Source organism: Bombus vosnesenskii, unplaced genomic scaffold (genome assembly GCF_011952255.1).
Source record: "Bombus vosnesenskii isolate JDL3184/JDL3185 unplaced genomic scaffold, Bvos_JDL3184-5_v1.1 scf7180000013267, whole genome shotgun sequence".
Lineage (NCBI taxonomy): Eukaryota > Metazoa > Arthropoda > Insecta > Hymenoptera > Apidae > Bombus > Bombus vosnesenskii.
This window is the reverse complement of record NW_022882927.1, coordinates 7,465,272-7,480,856: the sequence shown is the minus strand read 5'-3', so window position 1 is coordinate 7,480,856 and position 15,585 is coordinate 7,465,272. Positions and strand designations below refer to the sequence as shown.

The window sequence follows — 15,585 nt, the reverse complement described above, 5'->3', positions numbered from 1 at the left end:
TAATCTTTAACGAAGAATAATTTTTAATAGGATAATTATCTCCGAGCTCGCTATTGATCTTCTTATTTTCATTTCTTGTCTTAGATTGGAGTCCCCGAATGTATATGCCATGCTCTCAAAATATACCGAGGCCCCTATAACGTTCTATTTTAAAAGATGTTGATGTTCGAACTCTCCCTTTCTTACCGCCCAAATGAATTTATAGCGCGTCTCACCTTTATATTCGTATAAGAAAAATAGGCACGAGATCCTAAAACCGTCATTAGCAAGCTTTATTCGTATTCCCATAAACTATCATATATTTCTGAGGATTAATTGGAATTTTCAAAAGTCAATGTTACAGACACGCGTGATAGGAAATTTAGATATGGAGTCGCGATTTCGGAATTCGACGGTAGAATTGTTCACGACCATTGGCTTTCGCGTTGTTTGCCAACATTGCGCAACTGTATCTCACTAGACCTGGTTCCGTTTATGCGGAAGCTTCTTTTGGCGCGCAATTATTCGAGTAGCGACTTTTTCTCGCTGAAACGGAGGCTCGAGGGATCAAGAAAACCGGTTTGAATGAAAGGAAACGTTTAAAGAACACGAATCTTCTATGAAAAGATATTCTAGTTAAGAATGAACATTTTAAAAGCATCCTCGCGAGTCTCTTCCGGAATAGCGAAACATTATCTAGAATGGCTTGTTTTGGTACTTTGTGTCTTCTTGTGAGAAATTTTATCGAACGGGAAAATGAAAATCAACTTGCAAAAATCTCAGGAATTTTTTTAATTCAATGATAAGATACGTTGATACGAAATATCGATAAGAATAAGAATTATGTACATAAAAATTGTGTCGATTCTTAGTATCGGTAAACTATGTGAAGCAACTCAAGTAGGTGAACAATATCCGTTTGTAACAAAGCAAAGATTCGTTACTTAGCGGTTTTCTACTATGAGTTTACTTCGATTGATTACTTCGTGTGTCTGAAAACGATATCGTAAATGTTGAAGTGGTCACCACTTCTAAGAAAACTCTACATCTGGTCTTTTTCGTTCTCTCAAGTACCGAAGCCATCGACAGCGTGTAGACAATAGACTGGGACGAAGGCAGGCCATAGACAGTGGACAGGCAACGATGGCTTTGGGGTTTTCGGTTATAGAGTAAAACTGCTAGCGTGCGGATTTTTTCCTCTGTTCATACATCTAATAACCTCAACAGTAAATGATAAATATTTCTAAACGAAATATATTGTTCTTTTACACGTCATTTATTCCAGACAAAAATGAGATAATAATATCTTATTTTTATTTTATTTACTTATTTTACTTTTATTTATCTTAAGGGAGACCATTTACACTTTTATTACATGACAATATTTCACAAACATTACTGGTCTTTCTAAAGAACATTAGAGAAGACCAACGATTTTATATTTATGGAACATGATGTTTTTATACGTTTCATAAAAAAGGGATGTTTATAACGCAAAGACGGAGCCTCCGATGAACTAAAAACTCCCATTCACGCCGTTTCTTCGGTAGAAAAGCTTTATCGATCTTAGAATAATCGTCCGACGAAATTCACACGCGCTTTTGATGCTTTGTACTCGTCTGCTCAAAAGCCAAACCGCGCTTCGAATTTCGTCATACAGCGACACGGAAAAATTATCAATTTTCTCTTATTTTATTTTTGTATTGGACAGTGAAAAACACAGGATCGGCATACAAATAAAAGAACTTTGGAAAGAATGCGATAACGCTAAGGAAATACAGTATCATTCGTGCACACGACACCTGTCAACGAAAATTCAAGAAAGCTGATTTTAAAGCGTCGATTCAAAAATATTTTCCATTTTCATCAAAGGGAATCTTCGCTTCGATGTAATAATTAATAACGAGTTTCTATCGAGTCTACGCCGAGAAACTTGCTTATAATCGTGACTTGGAGGAACTTCCTCTGCTTGCACGATTCATCGCAAACAATTTTCAACGCTCTGCACCGCCTACTTCTTCGCAGTCAACATCATCGATCGATCATCGAATACACGTCGTCGTCCAGGAACGATTCTATCACTATCGTCCCTATCGACCCATATGTTTGTGCTTCGCCAAACACACCTGGAAAGAATATGCACTACGCCACGTGGAAGCCTCCATGTGGCATATAAAAGCACAAGATAATGGACAAGAAACGATGGAGAATGCTCGATCGATCGAATGACAACGAGGCTTTTACCTTCGTAGGAGGACCATTTGTTCCTTTTCCGTTTTATCAACTTTATCAGCTTTCCGATCGGTCGAACATGTTAGAACTAACGACGATGTAACGCGGTTCAATTGTGCAATTTACACATATAAAATATTATAAAACGTATATTTCTTACATAAATATTATATTTTAGAAAGCTTGCTTTACGAACGTTGCACGTTGTCTGCATCCACCTGAACGTGCAATAAACGCAAATATATAGAAATATAATCCTGTGAAATAGTAATTGAACGAGAAATACCTTGACTAGAACTTTTCGTAACGTCACTCTTATTCTTCTGTATGTAGACAAAACTCTAATTATAGAGGGTTAGAATAAATATCGGAACATTCAACATATCGTGCATTCGAGTGCGGATATAACGAACGGAAGTGGCGCATCGCGTGTCTGCTAGAAACACAGTCTCCAGAAGATAAACGCAAGTTGCAGCTCGAGTCGCTTGAATACGCAATGGAAGAGCAGAATGAAATACTCTATTTGTTGTCAGCTATATGATATCGGTATAATGAAACATAAATTGACTGGAAGATTAAACGAAGTGAATTGCATCGTTGTTGCTGCAAAGCTATATTGCGTTACCGCGAAGCAAAAGAACAAGCACGATGGACATAGACCGTGGGACAATTGTTGGATAGATCGAAGAGAATCAACGACTTTTATTAGATAGAGCGCAATGCTCAGTACCATGCAGTAATATTACTGAATGAAGCAGTGAACGATCGAGTACTATTGGTTAATGAAAATGGTAGATTGATCGAAGGTACTCGAGTACGTTTTTGCACTCGACTTTTTATTACAAATATCTTGGAAACGCTGCACGTGTTATCGTATTTGTGCAATCTCGATGCTAGAAAGTTCATAATATAGAGAATAGAAATTGAAATTGGTTTAATCGACGTATCGCTGTGTCGATAGCATTGTTCTGCTCGTTTCTCTATCGATTTTCGTCGAAGAAGGTTTTTCGATAAAACAGCCATGAAAAAACAATATTCAAGTTAAAATATCTCTAGACGGTGTAACTTTTTAGCGAATAAGCTCGACAGCTTATCCGGGTTTTAAGCGACGTTTATCTACTCACAGAATGGTAAGCCGGTAATCATTTTACGACGCTGTTTCGCGACATATTTCATCCGTGTTAAACGATACACTAACAAAGAATATATTTGAAGATACGGAAGAAACGAGAAATGAATGCAACGAGGGCCTTCAATTAAAAAGACGATTAAAAAGTAATCATTCTCGATGTTTCTGTTGCTTCGAAACGAGGATACGGAGTAGTGATCTTGTTAATTTCACGGATTAACCGTACACGATATAAAAAAAGAAAAAATGTTATATATAAATTATGCGATGAAATACCGAGTTAAGCTCGTCAGAGAATGACAATGATTCCATATTTTTCCGAAGAAGATAATGCACGTGTTGGACATTAAAGTCGATTATTTTTTAATGTATTTTGCAGTAACATTGTATCATATCAATGAAAAGGTCAAACCAGATGTTCGATGCCGTAAGGAAATTATTTTTCGAAGGAGTAACGATTAATAGTAATTGGTAGACGTGGAAAAATTCATCGCAGACGTGGAAGACGCAAATTTGCAAATTTTCGCGTAACACGGTAACAGAAGCGTCTCAGATTCACGTGATGCAATCATCGAATTTGTGGGTGCGGAATCGGATGACTTTTTTGCCCTTGAGAGGACGAGCCTCCATCTCGCGCACGGCACATTCACCGATAATGTTGGGTTATAACGGAGTGTGCGAACAAGGGGAAATTCACCCCTCTCTCGCTCCCCCCACTCTTTACATATCCCACCAAAGCGTCTTATGCAGCGTCGTATCGCACGCCACGGAACCCGCCGCTACAATTGACGCAAGAACCAGCTCCGTTTTCGTAAGAGTCTCGCTGTTGATTGCAGTTAATAAAAGGCGGAACTGATTCATGGAAGATTATGAAATTAATACGTCGGGTTGTTTGCACAAAGATATATTTTAATCCCGAAAAATGCCATATTCGATAAGGGAATTATCATCGTAGAGTATGATAATGCAGTTTTGGAAATTTACGATAATGATATAAACGACTAGACCAATGAAGCGATACTTTCGATGGCTTAAATCTTATCGGATATAAACATCGTTACAAATCATGGGAATTAACTAATCAAAGATACAGTGTCGATATTCATTTTTTATCGGTTCGTAGAATCTTTCGGAATGAAAAGAAAGGGTATTCCCGGAGGCGAAGAAAAATTTGCTTATTGCGGAAAGTAAGGAAAAATTCGATTATCGCCTCTGCATATTAAAAGACTTCTTAACTCGTCGTGTTGATTCGTAAATCTGTTTATAAAGGAACGCGAACATCGTATTCTACTTTGTACGTTGTTTTACATGCTTACAGCTACAGGCTGTGTTTTCCATTTAAACGAAGCATACGCGTGCAAACAATGAAAACGAATTATCGGCAACTGTTAAAACAGATCTGAAATCATACGATGAGCATTCTAAGCCGCCGCTTGCTACGATTTCCATATATATAACGATGTTAAAACTGACAACGTTCGACGATATTCGACAACATTCTCAAAAGTATCGAGTGACATTAACCTCCGGTCGAAAGCAATTTTACAATCATTATAGGATTGCTTCACAAATACGAACATGCCGAGTGACTATAACGTATATGAACATACACAATCTGAATGACGAATGACGTAAAATTAGTATGGCACGGAATGCGGGTGCAAAAAGTTTCGTTAATCGGTAGCGAGGAATCCTGGTGCATCCGTCACTGGGTCGTCGGTCTTCTGGATGGCCTCTTTTCTCCCCACCACTAGTTCAGCATGTTCGTCCATGGAAGCGTAGGTACGCGCGTGGAACAGACGTGTTCGTACCAGTAGTCGCGATATAAAACTCGTGAGATACGCTGGTAAACGACAAATCGTACGTGGCTATCCGAACGAGAACGCAGTTACATCGACGCGCGTGTATGAACTCGTGCGTTTGGAATCCACCGGAACACGGATCGTGTATAACATAGAAGAGAAAACCGGATTCGTGGCAATTCCTCGAAACGTGTCGTGAGCTCTTGTTCCATCGTGCTTTCTCGCCGGGCCGTGCTTCGAAAACGCTTTAAACACGAAGCTTCTAGAGGGCCGCAGCTCGGGGTGCAACAGCGAAGGGAGGGCAATGAAAACGTCGACGTTATCCTCCAGTGACATGATCAAACAGGAGGTGAGCCAAGGCGAGCATCGTACGCGAAGAAGAATGGCTCGTGTAACGGAAGACGAGGCCGGTTTTCGTGTCGATCGATGGAATTCCTTTAACGTGTATGTTTCTCCTCGTCGCGGCTCGTTTTATGTAAAACATGGATAAAGAAGAAAGAATTGTTTAGAAGAACGCATTTCCGTTTCTTTTTGAAGTCGCTTTATCGTACGTGACTTGTCATCGCTCGTCTCGAAGCTTGTTCCGTAGGAACTACGAATAGGAGTGCCGAGGTTGTACGAGTTGATTCGCGCGTAAAGGTTAACAGAGATCGGGAGCGTGTTCGACGAACGTGTGATGAATCCACGAACGGTAGGACGCGACGCGTGACCGCCGCTACGGCGGTTAATTAATTAATCGATTAATGAGCAAACGCGTTGAATTACGTAAAACGCACGACGCATGATTATGGGCAGTGTGGCTGATAAAAAAGGAATATGCGTGTTCGATTGTATCGACTGATAAGTAATTGCACGAGTCATATCCGCGAAACTACGAGACGTCCACTCGATCGACAATGCCGACTGTCACATAGCACAGTGCGAAAACGAGTTTGCCGAGAAGTTTACCGCCGCTGGCTATTACCAAATACCGTTTCCATAGAACGCTTCAGGAGCGTGACAATTCGGTGCCCCTGTTGTTATCGATTATAATGATCGTTGACGGGGGAGAAAAAGGGAAAGTAACATGCTCGATGATACCTGTGAGTGCAGCGTGTATATTTAGGATCGATAAACGCACGCGATTCTCGATACCTGTGCCACGTATCGTGTCGGACGATAAGCCTTTAAATAATTTATGACCGAAAGAGACGATAAGCAGCTTCGAACTTCGTCCAAATCCACTTTACTTCTTTCTCTTGAGTCCGATGATTTTACGCGGTAAATTCGCTGGAAATTCGCTGATGCTCTTCGCCACCCACGATTATTTATTCAGATAATAGAAGCTCGTGTTCAAGTAGGTAGGATTCAATGGGCTGAAGTTTATTTAATCGAGCACTAACTAAAATTTCGTATAATTTCTGAAACCATTGACCACGAGTCTGCGACTAATCTGACCGATTATAATTATCGCAAGAGGGGCGGCAGTATCTCTTAAAATTTTGGAGTATTTGAAAATAATTTTAAAGAAATGTTTAGTATCTCTTCTTTCCATCGAGTGGCAGTGAAATACTCGACACATTTGTTTATTCTACGTACATATGCACACAGATATATAATAGTGAAATGTTATCTCACCATTGCTATACTAAATCACTTTCTGAAACGAGCTACTGACATTATACAATGTGTTCAGCGAAACGATGTGCACGATTTTCGAAACACTTGCGATAACGTAATAAAAAAATATTTCGAACGAAGGTTCGTCCGTTTCGAAAATTTCAGCTACGAATTGCAATACTTAAAATCGTCAAGAAGTACTTTTTTCTGTTAAATGTTAACGTCACCTTGACTTTATCGAATGGCACGATGCTCTCTCGATTTCGTAGTATCGTAGCCGCTGTCAAGACGAATTCAACGACCTACAATACTATGAACTTCAAAAGACCTTGAGCTCAGAAATCCTAAATTCATCATTTACGATGGGAAGATTAACGTGTGAAATTTGGTTTAATAGGGCGTTATTAGATCGGACGTCTATAATAACATTCGTGACGTTAACCAATTGCAACAGAAAAAATTAGCAAAGTGCGATGTTGATGCGACTACGTCTCAATGGGTGTCGTTTCTTAATGCTTCAATTTACGATCGTGCTATATCATTTCCACTCAATGAGAAATATTCTCGCAAGTGGACACTTGGATATTCCGTTGGGAGTGACTATCCGACTATCTGATGTAATAGCCAACTCGGATAGTCGCTTTCAACGCAATGTCCGAGTGTCCACTTGCGAGAAATACTATCAAATACTCGACACTGGAGAACGTTCGCTCCTCGAAGTCGGTTCCGACAACTGTCAGCATCAACTGTCACTCGACGAAACAAAATCTTGGTCCGTTAACGTTGTTTCGCCTTTATCGTTGTTTCGTAAATCGAGCTGAAACTCAGAGTCGATGGATATATCTAAGTTTAGACAAATAAGCGACAAATAGGAAAGAGTTTCCGAGAAGTAGCGACTGCAACGAACTTGACATCTTAGGTGAAAGACTGTTCGATAATCGAAACTCTTGACCGTGCAACGTGTTGCATCGATGCACGTGTAACGGTTCCGGTTTTGTTCGGTTACCAAGCGCCGGCTTCGCGAAAGAACAAATCGCAAGAGACGACGCCTCCGGAGAGGCATGTCCAGGCGTAACACACAGGCGTGTAACATGTTCTCACGAAAGAGGTCGTCGCGCTTTGGATAGATGTTTTCGTCCGGCACGGCGGCCTTGACACTTCGGCTATGCGACGAACGATACACGACAGAAATAGCCGGTATACGAATGGAGTCGATCCGCAACGGGAGATGAAACGTAAAATCCGTTTTTGGTATATACGTCAGGCGAGTTTCGTGGCAAATTTCGAGACGTCGTTCGTCGCGTCCTCTTATTTTTCGTAGGCGCGACGAAAAGATAATCCGCATGGATGCATAAACGAAGAATCGATCAGATTCCGATAACGAGATTGTTAATGCTGTTTTTTCCGAAGAAGTCAGCTTCGATGTCTCGATACGCATGCATTTACATACGGAAGTATTGCGTAAACATAGCTGCGTAACAAGTATATGGCTCGGTACATCTCGGTACGGTTGTACCACGTGCATTTATACGAATCACTGTGCGTTGGCCTTTGGACATTCTTCCTGTAGCGTGCATGTGGCCTGTGCATATTACATGTACTATACCATTCATTCATAAACGGTCTTATTGGCTGGCAGGAGGGTGTGTCAGTGACGTCACTGCCAGATCAATGCCATACACGCGGAAAAAGGAAGAGGGAAACGGCGCGCCGTAGGAAATTGGCGGGAATTTCGAACGTGCGAGTGCGCAACAAAATAGGAACTATATATATTTATATGACAATTGGGCCAAGTTGTGCGAAGACCTACCAATCCTCGAAATGACAAAGAATTAATCACGCGCAGTACGGGTTCTATAATTTCGAGATCTTCATTTTGGAAAAAATTACCAATTCATAGAACGACTGTTACATTACGCAATTATTAAAACTATCGTGCCATAGTTCCATTTTAGATTTATAATTATTTTACGGAAAGCTTGCAAATCACATGTTAATTACGCGCCATCGTACTATTAAATAAACCGTTAAAAAACAATGTAAAACAGCGACAAAGAAATAAAATATATTCGATAGGAAGGAGGCTACTTTTTTGAAAATATTGAAATCTTCGTACTAGATTTATTCGATTCCAGATCACCGAGGGGATTGATATCTTTCTACATAACATAGTCTAATTGAAATTTACATACTTGATATACGTTTTGGAGTTGAACTATTAATTTTCGAGTACATTTATCAAGTAGATACGTACATGGGCTACTTGTGTGATAAACCAGTGATTTATTGCTCTTCTAATCATGTCTGATAAATATGCGAAATTTCGTGATGCCGTATCTCTCACGAATTAATGATTTGAATTGTATCATAGCTCGCGTGATTAGATGAAAGGTATACGCGATTATATCGCGCCGTAGCGAACATAATAAATTTTCCGTGAAATAACAGTCGCAGAGAATCGATTTATAGAATATGCAATAAATAATAAAATGTAGACTAATTCTTGCCCGTGTTTTACTATCTTTGCAGAGTCGAAAAGAAAAAAATATCTTCAAATTTGTAATACCTACTTGCTCGTCATAATGTACAGATCGTTGATACTTGATATTCATGTTGATATTCATTTTTTGTTAACCTTCCTTAGATTTTCGATTTATAAGTAACATGTTCCTTCTTGTTACGTAAAGTGAGTACTCGAGTGTTCTGTGACGTAACAGCGTTCAATATCACTAAGATCGTCAGAATTTAACTACCTGTTAGATTCGACACCGTATTAGAATAAATTGCGCAAGCAAGTTTCGTACTTTTTTTTTTAGATAGTAGTATAGTATAACTTACGTAATATGATTTTCGCTCTAATCATATCTTTGATTCTATATGATTGATTTGCGACAACATAGCACTTATTATATTTCGCATTCATCGAAAATACTAAAATTCAATATTCCTCTTCTACAATTCACGATCATAAAATTTTCCATAACGATAACGTGACCATCGTTCCAGTTATTTAAAACTCATTTTCTTTACACTCGTATCGATATCGCTGTGTATTTCAATATTTTTTCTTGCTCCTGCTAACTACCTCGCAAAACATGTCGTAAGATAGCAATTCACACTGGCCTAAGAACTGTTACATTGCACTTGAACTCGACGCGATCGCACGCTAATGCATTTCTATGATCTCAAATGAATAAGCAACGATCGTGAATAGAAATCGTTGTCTCAAAACGTATTAGGAACATCAATTCTAGAATAATTTCAGCAAATATTGAATTTCATACTTGAATGTCAGCTGTAGTAATACACTCCGATAATTACAGACGTATTTCTTTCTAAATATTTGATTAAATTAATGCCGAACAATCGGCAAATGTTGAAACACGATAGAATATTGATAAAATCTTACAAGCTCGTATAAATAATCATATTTCTTATCGGTATATTATAATACGATGATACGATTACGATGTATGACGTATTAGCTAAACGCTTAATACTTTCACTGACTCAATGACGCCTTGTACATCTGCTAACTAATGTGTTCATATCTACTCCATTTTCGATCGATCGTTCATGAACCATTTATGAAGCAGCGTATCATTTAATATTGGATTATATATTATATATATAATTCACCAAAGCTCCGTATGCGTGTGTATGTACATATGTATGTGCATGTATGAAGAAAGAGAGAGAGAGAGTGCACCTGCGGTGGATCAAGCGACGAATCACGTGGAAAGGCGCTTTAACGATGCCGACGTTCATCCACATTGACGTAAAATCGTCAAGGCCGATCGGAATAAGAAGAGTATGTAGTACTTACATCTATGCGATCTCGCTCGAGATCTCTCACGTGCGAGCTGTTTACAACGCGATTATCGAGCGTAAAATCTCTGTCAACGTGTCGTGACCCAACTATTGTAGTTCGTTGCATTTTTCCTTTCATCCGCTTTTTTTCTACCGTAATTGATGAAAATCGATGACAGGTTAAGATCAGGTTGAACGGAATCGAATTTGGAGGTGTATAGTTTTAGCGAACATTTGGCACGTTCAGGATTTTAGATAGAACCCTTGCAACGAACGAGCATCTTTGATACGTGGCAGTTAGTACCGAGCTAGATTTTGTAACAGCAATTTGTACGACGATATCTCAACAGTTTTTGCTTGTTGGCTCTTCGTATATCGTAGGTTATCAATCGTAACATAATGAACGTTGATTGGTCAATTAATTAAAGAATTACTTGCTCAAATAACTTTATCTGCTGATATTAGATGCTTGAAAAATGTCGTGTTATGCAAGTCGAATGTTTATTTCCCTGTTTCTTCGCGGAAGAAATAAAATATAAATTACGTTGTTTAAAATAGATTATCATTTATCCGACTGACGTTTTCTGTTGAAAAAGATATTCAACAGATCGCGTTAATGAAAAGTTCAACATATTTTCGTCGGGAATATTAAATGACCGGTATACGTATTAAATGAATTTCAATCGTGTGATAAAATTCGAAATTACATAAATAAATTACAATTTCCGTGACAATTTCTACAAAAAACAGGGAAGTAGTAGAGATAAATTTTCAGGCTTTGGCACCGTCCAACGGACTACATTAACTATACGCTTATCTATTTCAAGAATTTGACTATTCTATATAGTGATTTAGTTCAGATATAGCGATTAGTATATGATTTAAAACTTCAAAATCTTGTCTCCGAACTGAAGAACAAAAATATTTGAATAAATTTAAGGTACGAGTTAAAAATTATAGTTAAAGATATCGTAATAAATTATTATAATGAGTTGATATTACTATTATTATTATTAGGATATATATTATCCTAACGCTTATGACAAACTGACCGTAATATCTGGAAGTGAAAAAACTTTCATATAAAAAGAAACATGCAAATGTGGTCGTAGATCAAAGGATGGACTTTTAATCAAAATTCATGTCGAATCTTCAAACGATTTCACAAAGAAACAATTATTTCCCTGAGAAACGAGTATCTCATTGTAGATAACTAGACCTTCTCTTCGATTTGAAAGACCGAAGCCATAGTATTAGTGGCTAATTTCGTCGTTAGAAAATAATTTCCAGTATATATAAACTTGGTCTCCCTTTAGCTTTAAACATTGATTAAAACCATAAACTTTTGAACTGTCGAAAGATACGATCTTCCAGAGTAAAGAGAGAAAAGAATGGCGTATAAACAGCTTAGGCCAGTTATTATTTTCCTACGACCGAGTATGGCAACGTAAATCTCCGACCTATTTTTAAGATTCGAAGCACAAGGTTTACGCGAAGTTAGACACGCCGGAAAGCTAAATTGACCAACAAGCGGAAAGAACAGAAAGAGAAATGTAATCATACGATTGGAGTCTATCTATTGATCTATATTTAAATTTCTACGCTAGAAACCTTAAACTTTGCGTAGAGTTAAACGTGTCAAGGAATCGGAGCGAAACATATGCAGAAAATTTAATAATAATATTTTGGTATTGAAAAGTGACGAACGTTAATAAGATCTTGTCTCTATATTTACAAAGCGACTCGTTTCAATCTTTAAACGCTTATATTTTGCAATCAGTTCTCGATGACACGGTCGAATGCCTAAATATTTTCTGACAGAAGTCTATTAAACAGGTACTTCATTCTCGACTCTGATCTTGTCGTTGTCACATCGTACACTCTCGTCGACTCTCTCCTCGATATCCGTCACTCTTCCCATAATCGTGCGCGACTATTGTTCCGGCCTGTGACATCACATTTTTGTACGCGCATATGGGTGCTCGTGAAGCCATACAAAAGTGCACAGTAAATCCCAGCAGCATTCTTTCGACTGGATAGTCGCGAACGCATGCTCGTTCTTCGAAATAAATGCTACTCATAGAATGAAACAGCTTTATTCCGATTTATACGTACGACTGACGATTTGCGTTTCAAGACACGTTTAATATTCATGATACTTACGAAGTTAATATCAGCCTGATACTGATAAGTACAGTGTTGTCCCACGAACTCTGTCCACCTGGAGTATTTTCGTTATTTCAAACGATGCGTGAAAATGTCATTAACGAAAGTTGAAGGATTCAGTGAAACGCATGATATGGAATTATTTAAAATAACGGAGATATTTCAGGTGGACGGGGTTCCGCGGGACACGCTGTAATAGAGAGAAAATTAGGAAAAAATAAATTCGATTTCTGGTGTTACTATGTTAAGGTGTAATTCACAATTAATATCAGAGGAAATGTTTTTTTTTTTTTAACAGAGCTTCGTACGAAGAAACGTTATTTTATATCTTCGACTTATTTCGTCGCGTACAATCGCCAATTATAGGTACAGACACCCTGTATATGGAAGACCTATCGAAGGTCAGCTCGTATCAGGGACCATTGTTAGACCGAAATCGATAATCAGTTTCCATTTTCATTTATCACAGATAAGAGATATCTGCAAGGAGCTGATCCTTTCCAACGAACAGCTCCATATGGTTATGCAAAAGTTGGACGATGAGATGAACAAAGGTCTATCGAAGGAAACGCACGATCAGGCGGTTGTGAAATGTTTCGCGACCTACGTCCAAGACCTTCCCGATGGCAGTGGTAAGAAGACACATATATCTCTTATAATCGCTAAGAAACCAATTTCCCGTAACGAATCAGAATTATTCGAAAGTTCAAAAAACGAAGAAAATAGCTACTAATCCTATAGATCGGTTGTTCTGATTCGCGACGATCTAGACTTTGAAGGAAAATTATTTAAAAATTCCCGGTATCGCTGATTCTCAAGGAAAGAGGAAACTTGATATTTCTAATTCCAATACGAAGAAATCAAAGTCAAAGTCAATCGTACGAATTGAATTATTATCGATTTACAGAGAAGGGCCACTTTCTGGCCTTGGATCTGGGAGGGACGAATTTCAGGGTGCTCTTGATCACCTTGGATCACCAGAATTTCGACATGAAGAGCAAAATCTACGCCATACCACAGAGTCTCATGTTAGGGACTGGTACACAGCTCTTCGATCATATAGCTCAGTGTTTGGCGCTGTTCGTCAAGGACCTGAACCTTCACAACGAGCGTCTACCTCTTGGTTTTACGTTCAGCTTCCCATTGTCTCAACACGGGCTGACCAAAGGCTACCTAGTCAGGTGGACGAAGGGTTTTAATTGCAGCGGTGTAGTCGGCGAAGACGTGGTTGCTTTGCTCGAAAAGGCAATCGCAAAAAGAAAAGTGAGTGCTTCGTTCTACTTTAAAACAGTTGTTCAATCATCGATGACAAATATCTTTATTTTTTTTTTTTTTTTTGTAAAATTACGTATCATTAATTCAATAAATTGATTCTATATCTTGAAACATTGCAAGTTAAAATTCTACTTTATAAAGATTCTATTTTGCAAAAACAACGAGGATAATATCTCAAACTTGTGAGTTTATTAGTGAGAATATATAGAGTACGTATAGAAAAGCAAGGAAGTCATAGGTTCTAAATCGGTCAGTGATTTCATAACAATCGCGTTAACGAGAAACGAGAGTCGAAAACAACGATAAGAACAATTGTTGCATGAATACATAGCTAGTCGTAGCTAATTGCGAAACCATGCTAATTACGATGTATCGTACAGGACGTGAAAATCGAGGTATGCGCCATTCTGAACGACACCACTGGTACTCTGATGTCGTGTGCTTGGAAAAACAGGAATTGCCGTATCGGATTGATCGTCGGTGAGTGACGAATATTACTTTTCTTTCCATTCTTATCATTCACAAATAGGTAAAAATCTAATAATCGATCTCTTCTCTCTAAATGAAGATATTGAAAATTCCTCTAATGAAAGAACACCGAAACTTGCGGACCTAATATTACCGTGCATGAATTATGAAACTTTTTCCCCAATAAGATAAAATCTCGTTTCGCTTCAGGAACTGGTACCAACGCCTGTTACGTGGAGAAGACGACGAACGTACAATGTGCGATTCCAGGAAACTTCTCGCAAGAGAAGCCGTATATGCTGATCAATATCGAATGGGGTGCGTTCGGCGAGGGTGGTGTGCTCGATTTTATTCTAACGGAGTTCGATCGAGCGATCGACGAAAATTCGATCAATCCGTCGAAACAGTTGTTTGAGAAGATGATCTCGGGCATGTACATGGGAGAATTGACGAGGTTGGTTCTCGAAAAAGTGGTGAACGCCGGGCTACTGTTTGGTGGAAAGTGCCCCAGCGATCTTAAGAAACGGGGCAAATTCTTCACGAAATACGTTTCAGAAATCGAAAAGTGAGTATCACGCAATCGTATCGGATATCTTTTACTCGCGATAGAGATTCACCGTATCTCCTGTCTCTCCTTTCGTTCATTTTTTTCACATTCCGAGTTACGACATTTTAGTATTAATTAAATTAATTTCTCTCGTTATTCCAAGCAAATCCTGAATCTGACAACGCTAATCTAGGACTGCAGGCAATTATAACGAGCCACCTTCCCAATGTTCGACGTTAAATGTTGTTCTTCGTTCGTTTCAGCGATGCTAAAGGGAAATACACGAACTGCCGCGAAGTACTAGCAGAATTAGGATTACGAAACGTAAGTGACCAGGACTGTGAAAACGTTAGGTACGTTTGCTCTGTTGTGTCGAGGAGAGCAGCTCACCTGGCCAGCGCTGGAATCGCCACGTTATTGAACAAAATGGGCGAAGACAGCGTAACAGTCGGAATCGACGGCTCGGTCTACAGATTCCATCCGTACTTCCACGAGCTTATGACCGAGAAGATAAGCCAGTTACAGAATTATAAGGTGAGACCAATGGGAACAGCTTCGTTTCTTAAAGTTTCGACGAA

The 15,585-nt window shown here is 38.9% G+C and overlaps 1 protein-coding gene and 1 long non-coding RNA gene across 7 annotated transcripts in view; one reads left to right on the top strand and one right to left on the bottom strand.

Moving 5' to 3' along the window:
* The window catches only part of LOC117230814 (hexokinase type 2), a 37,527-nt gene that overhangs the window by 17,526 nt on the left and 4,416 nt on the right, over positions 1-15,585 (top strand). For 3 of the 6 annotated variants that reach the window (XM_033488645.1, XM_033488646.1, XM_033488648.1), the window contains exons 2-6: positions 13,187-13,349; positions 13,625-13,980; positions 14,373-14,472; positions 14,671-15,025; positions 15,271-15,541. In XM_033488645.1, coding sequence (XP_033344536.1) covers positions 13,187-13,349; positions 13,625-13,980; positions 14,373-14,472; positions 14,671-15,025; positions 15,271-15,541 — 1,245 coding nt within the window. Of the gene's footprint in view, positions 1-5,130; positions 5,492-5,565; positions 5,587-5,803; positions 5,834-13,186; positions 13,350-13,624; positions 13,981-14,372; positions 14,473-14,670; positions 15,026-15,270; positions 15,542-15,585 lie in introns of those variants that run through there. The other 3 variants (XM_033488647.1, XM_033488650.1, XM_033488649.1) reach the window with 3 other exon arrangements.
* On the bottom strand, positions 9,372-10,080 carry LOC117230816. The gene is made up of 2 exons (XR_004492870.1): positions 9,580-10,080; positions 9,372-9,494 (listed from the first exon to the last, which is right to left on the bottom strand). It is a non-coding gene; the product is annotated as an uncharacterized LOC117230816 (long non-coding RNA).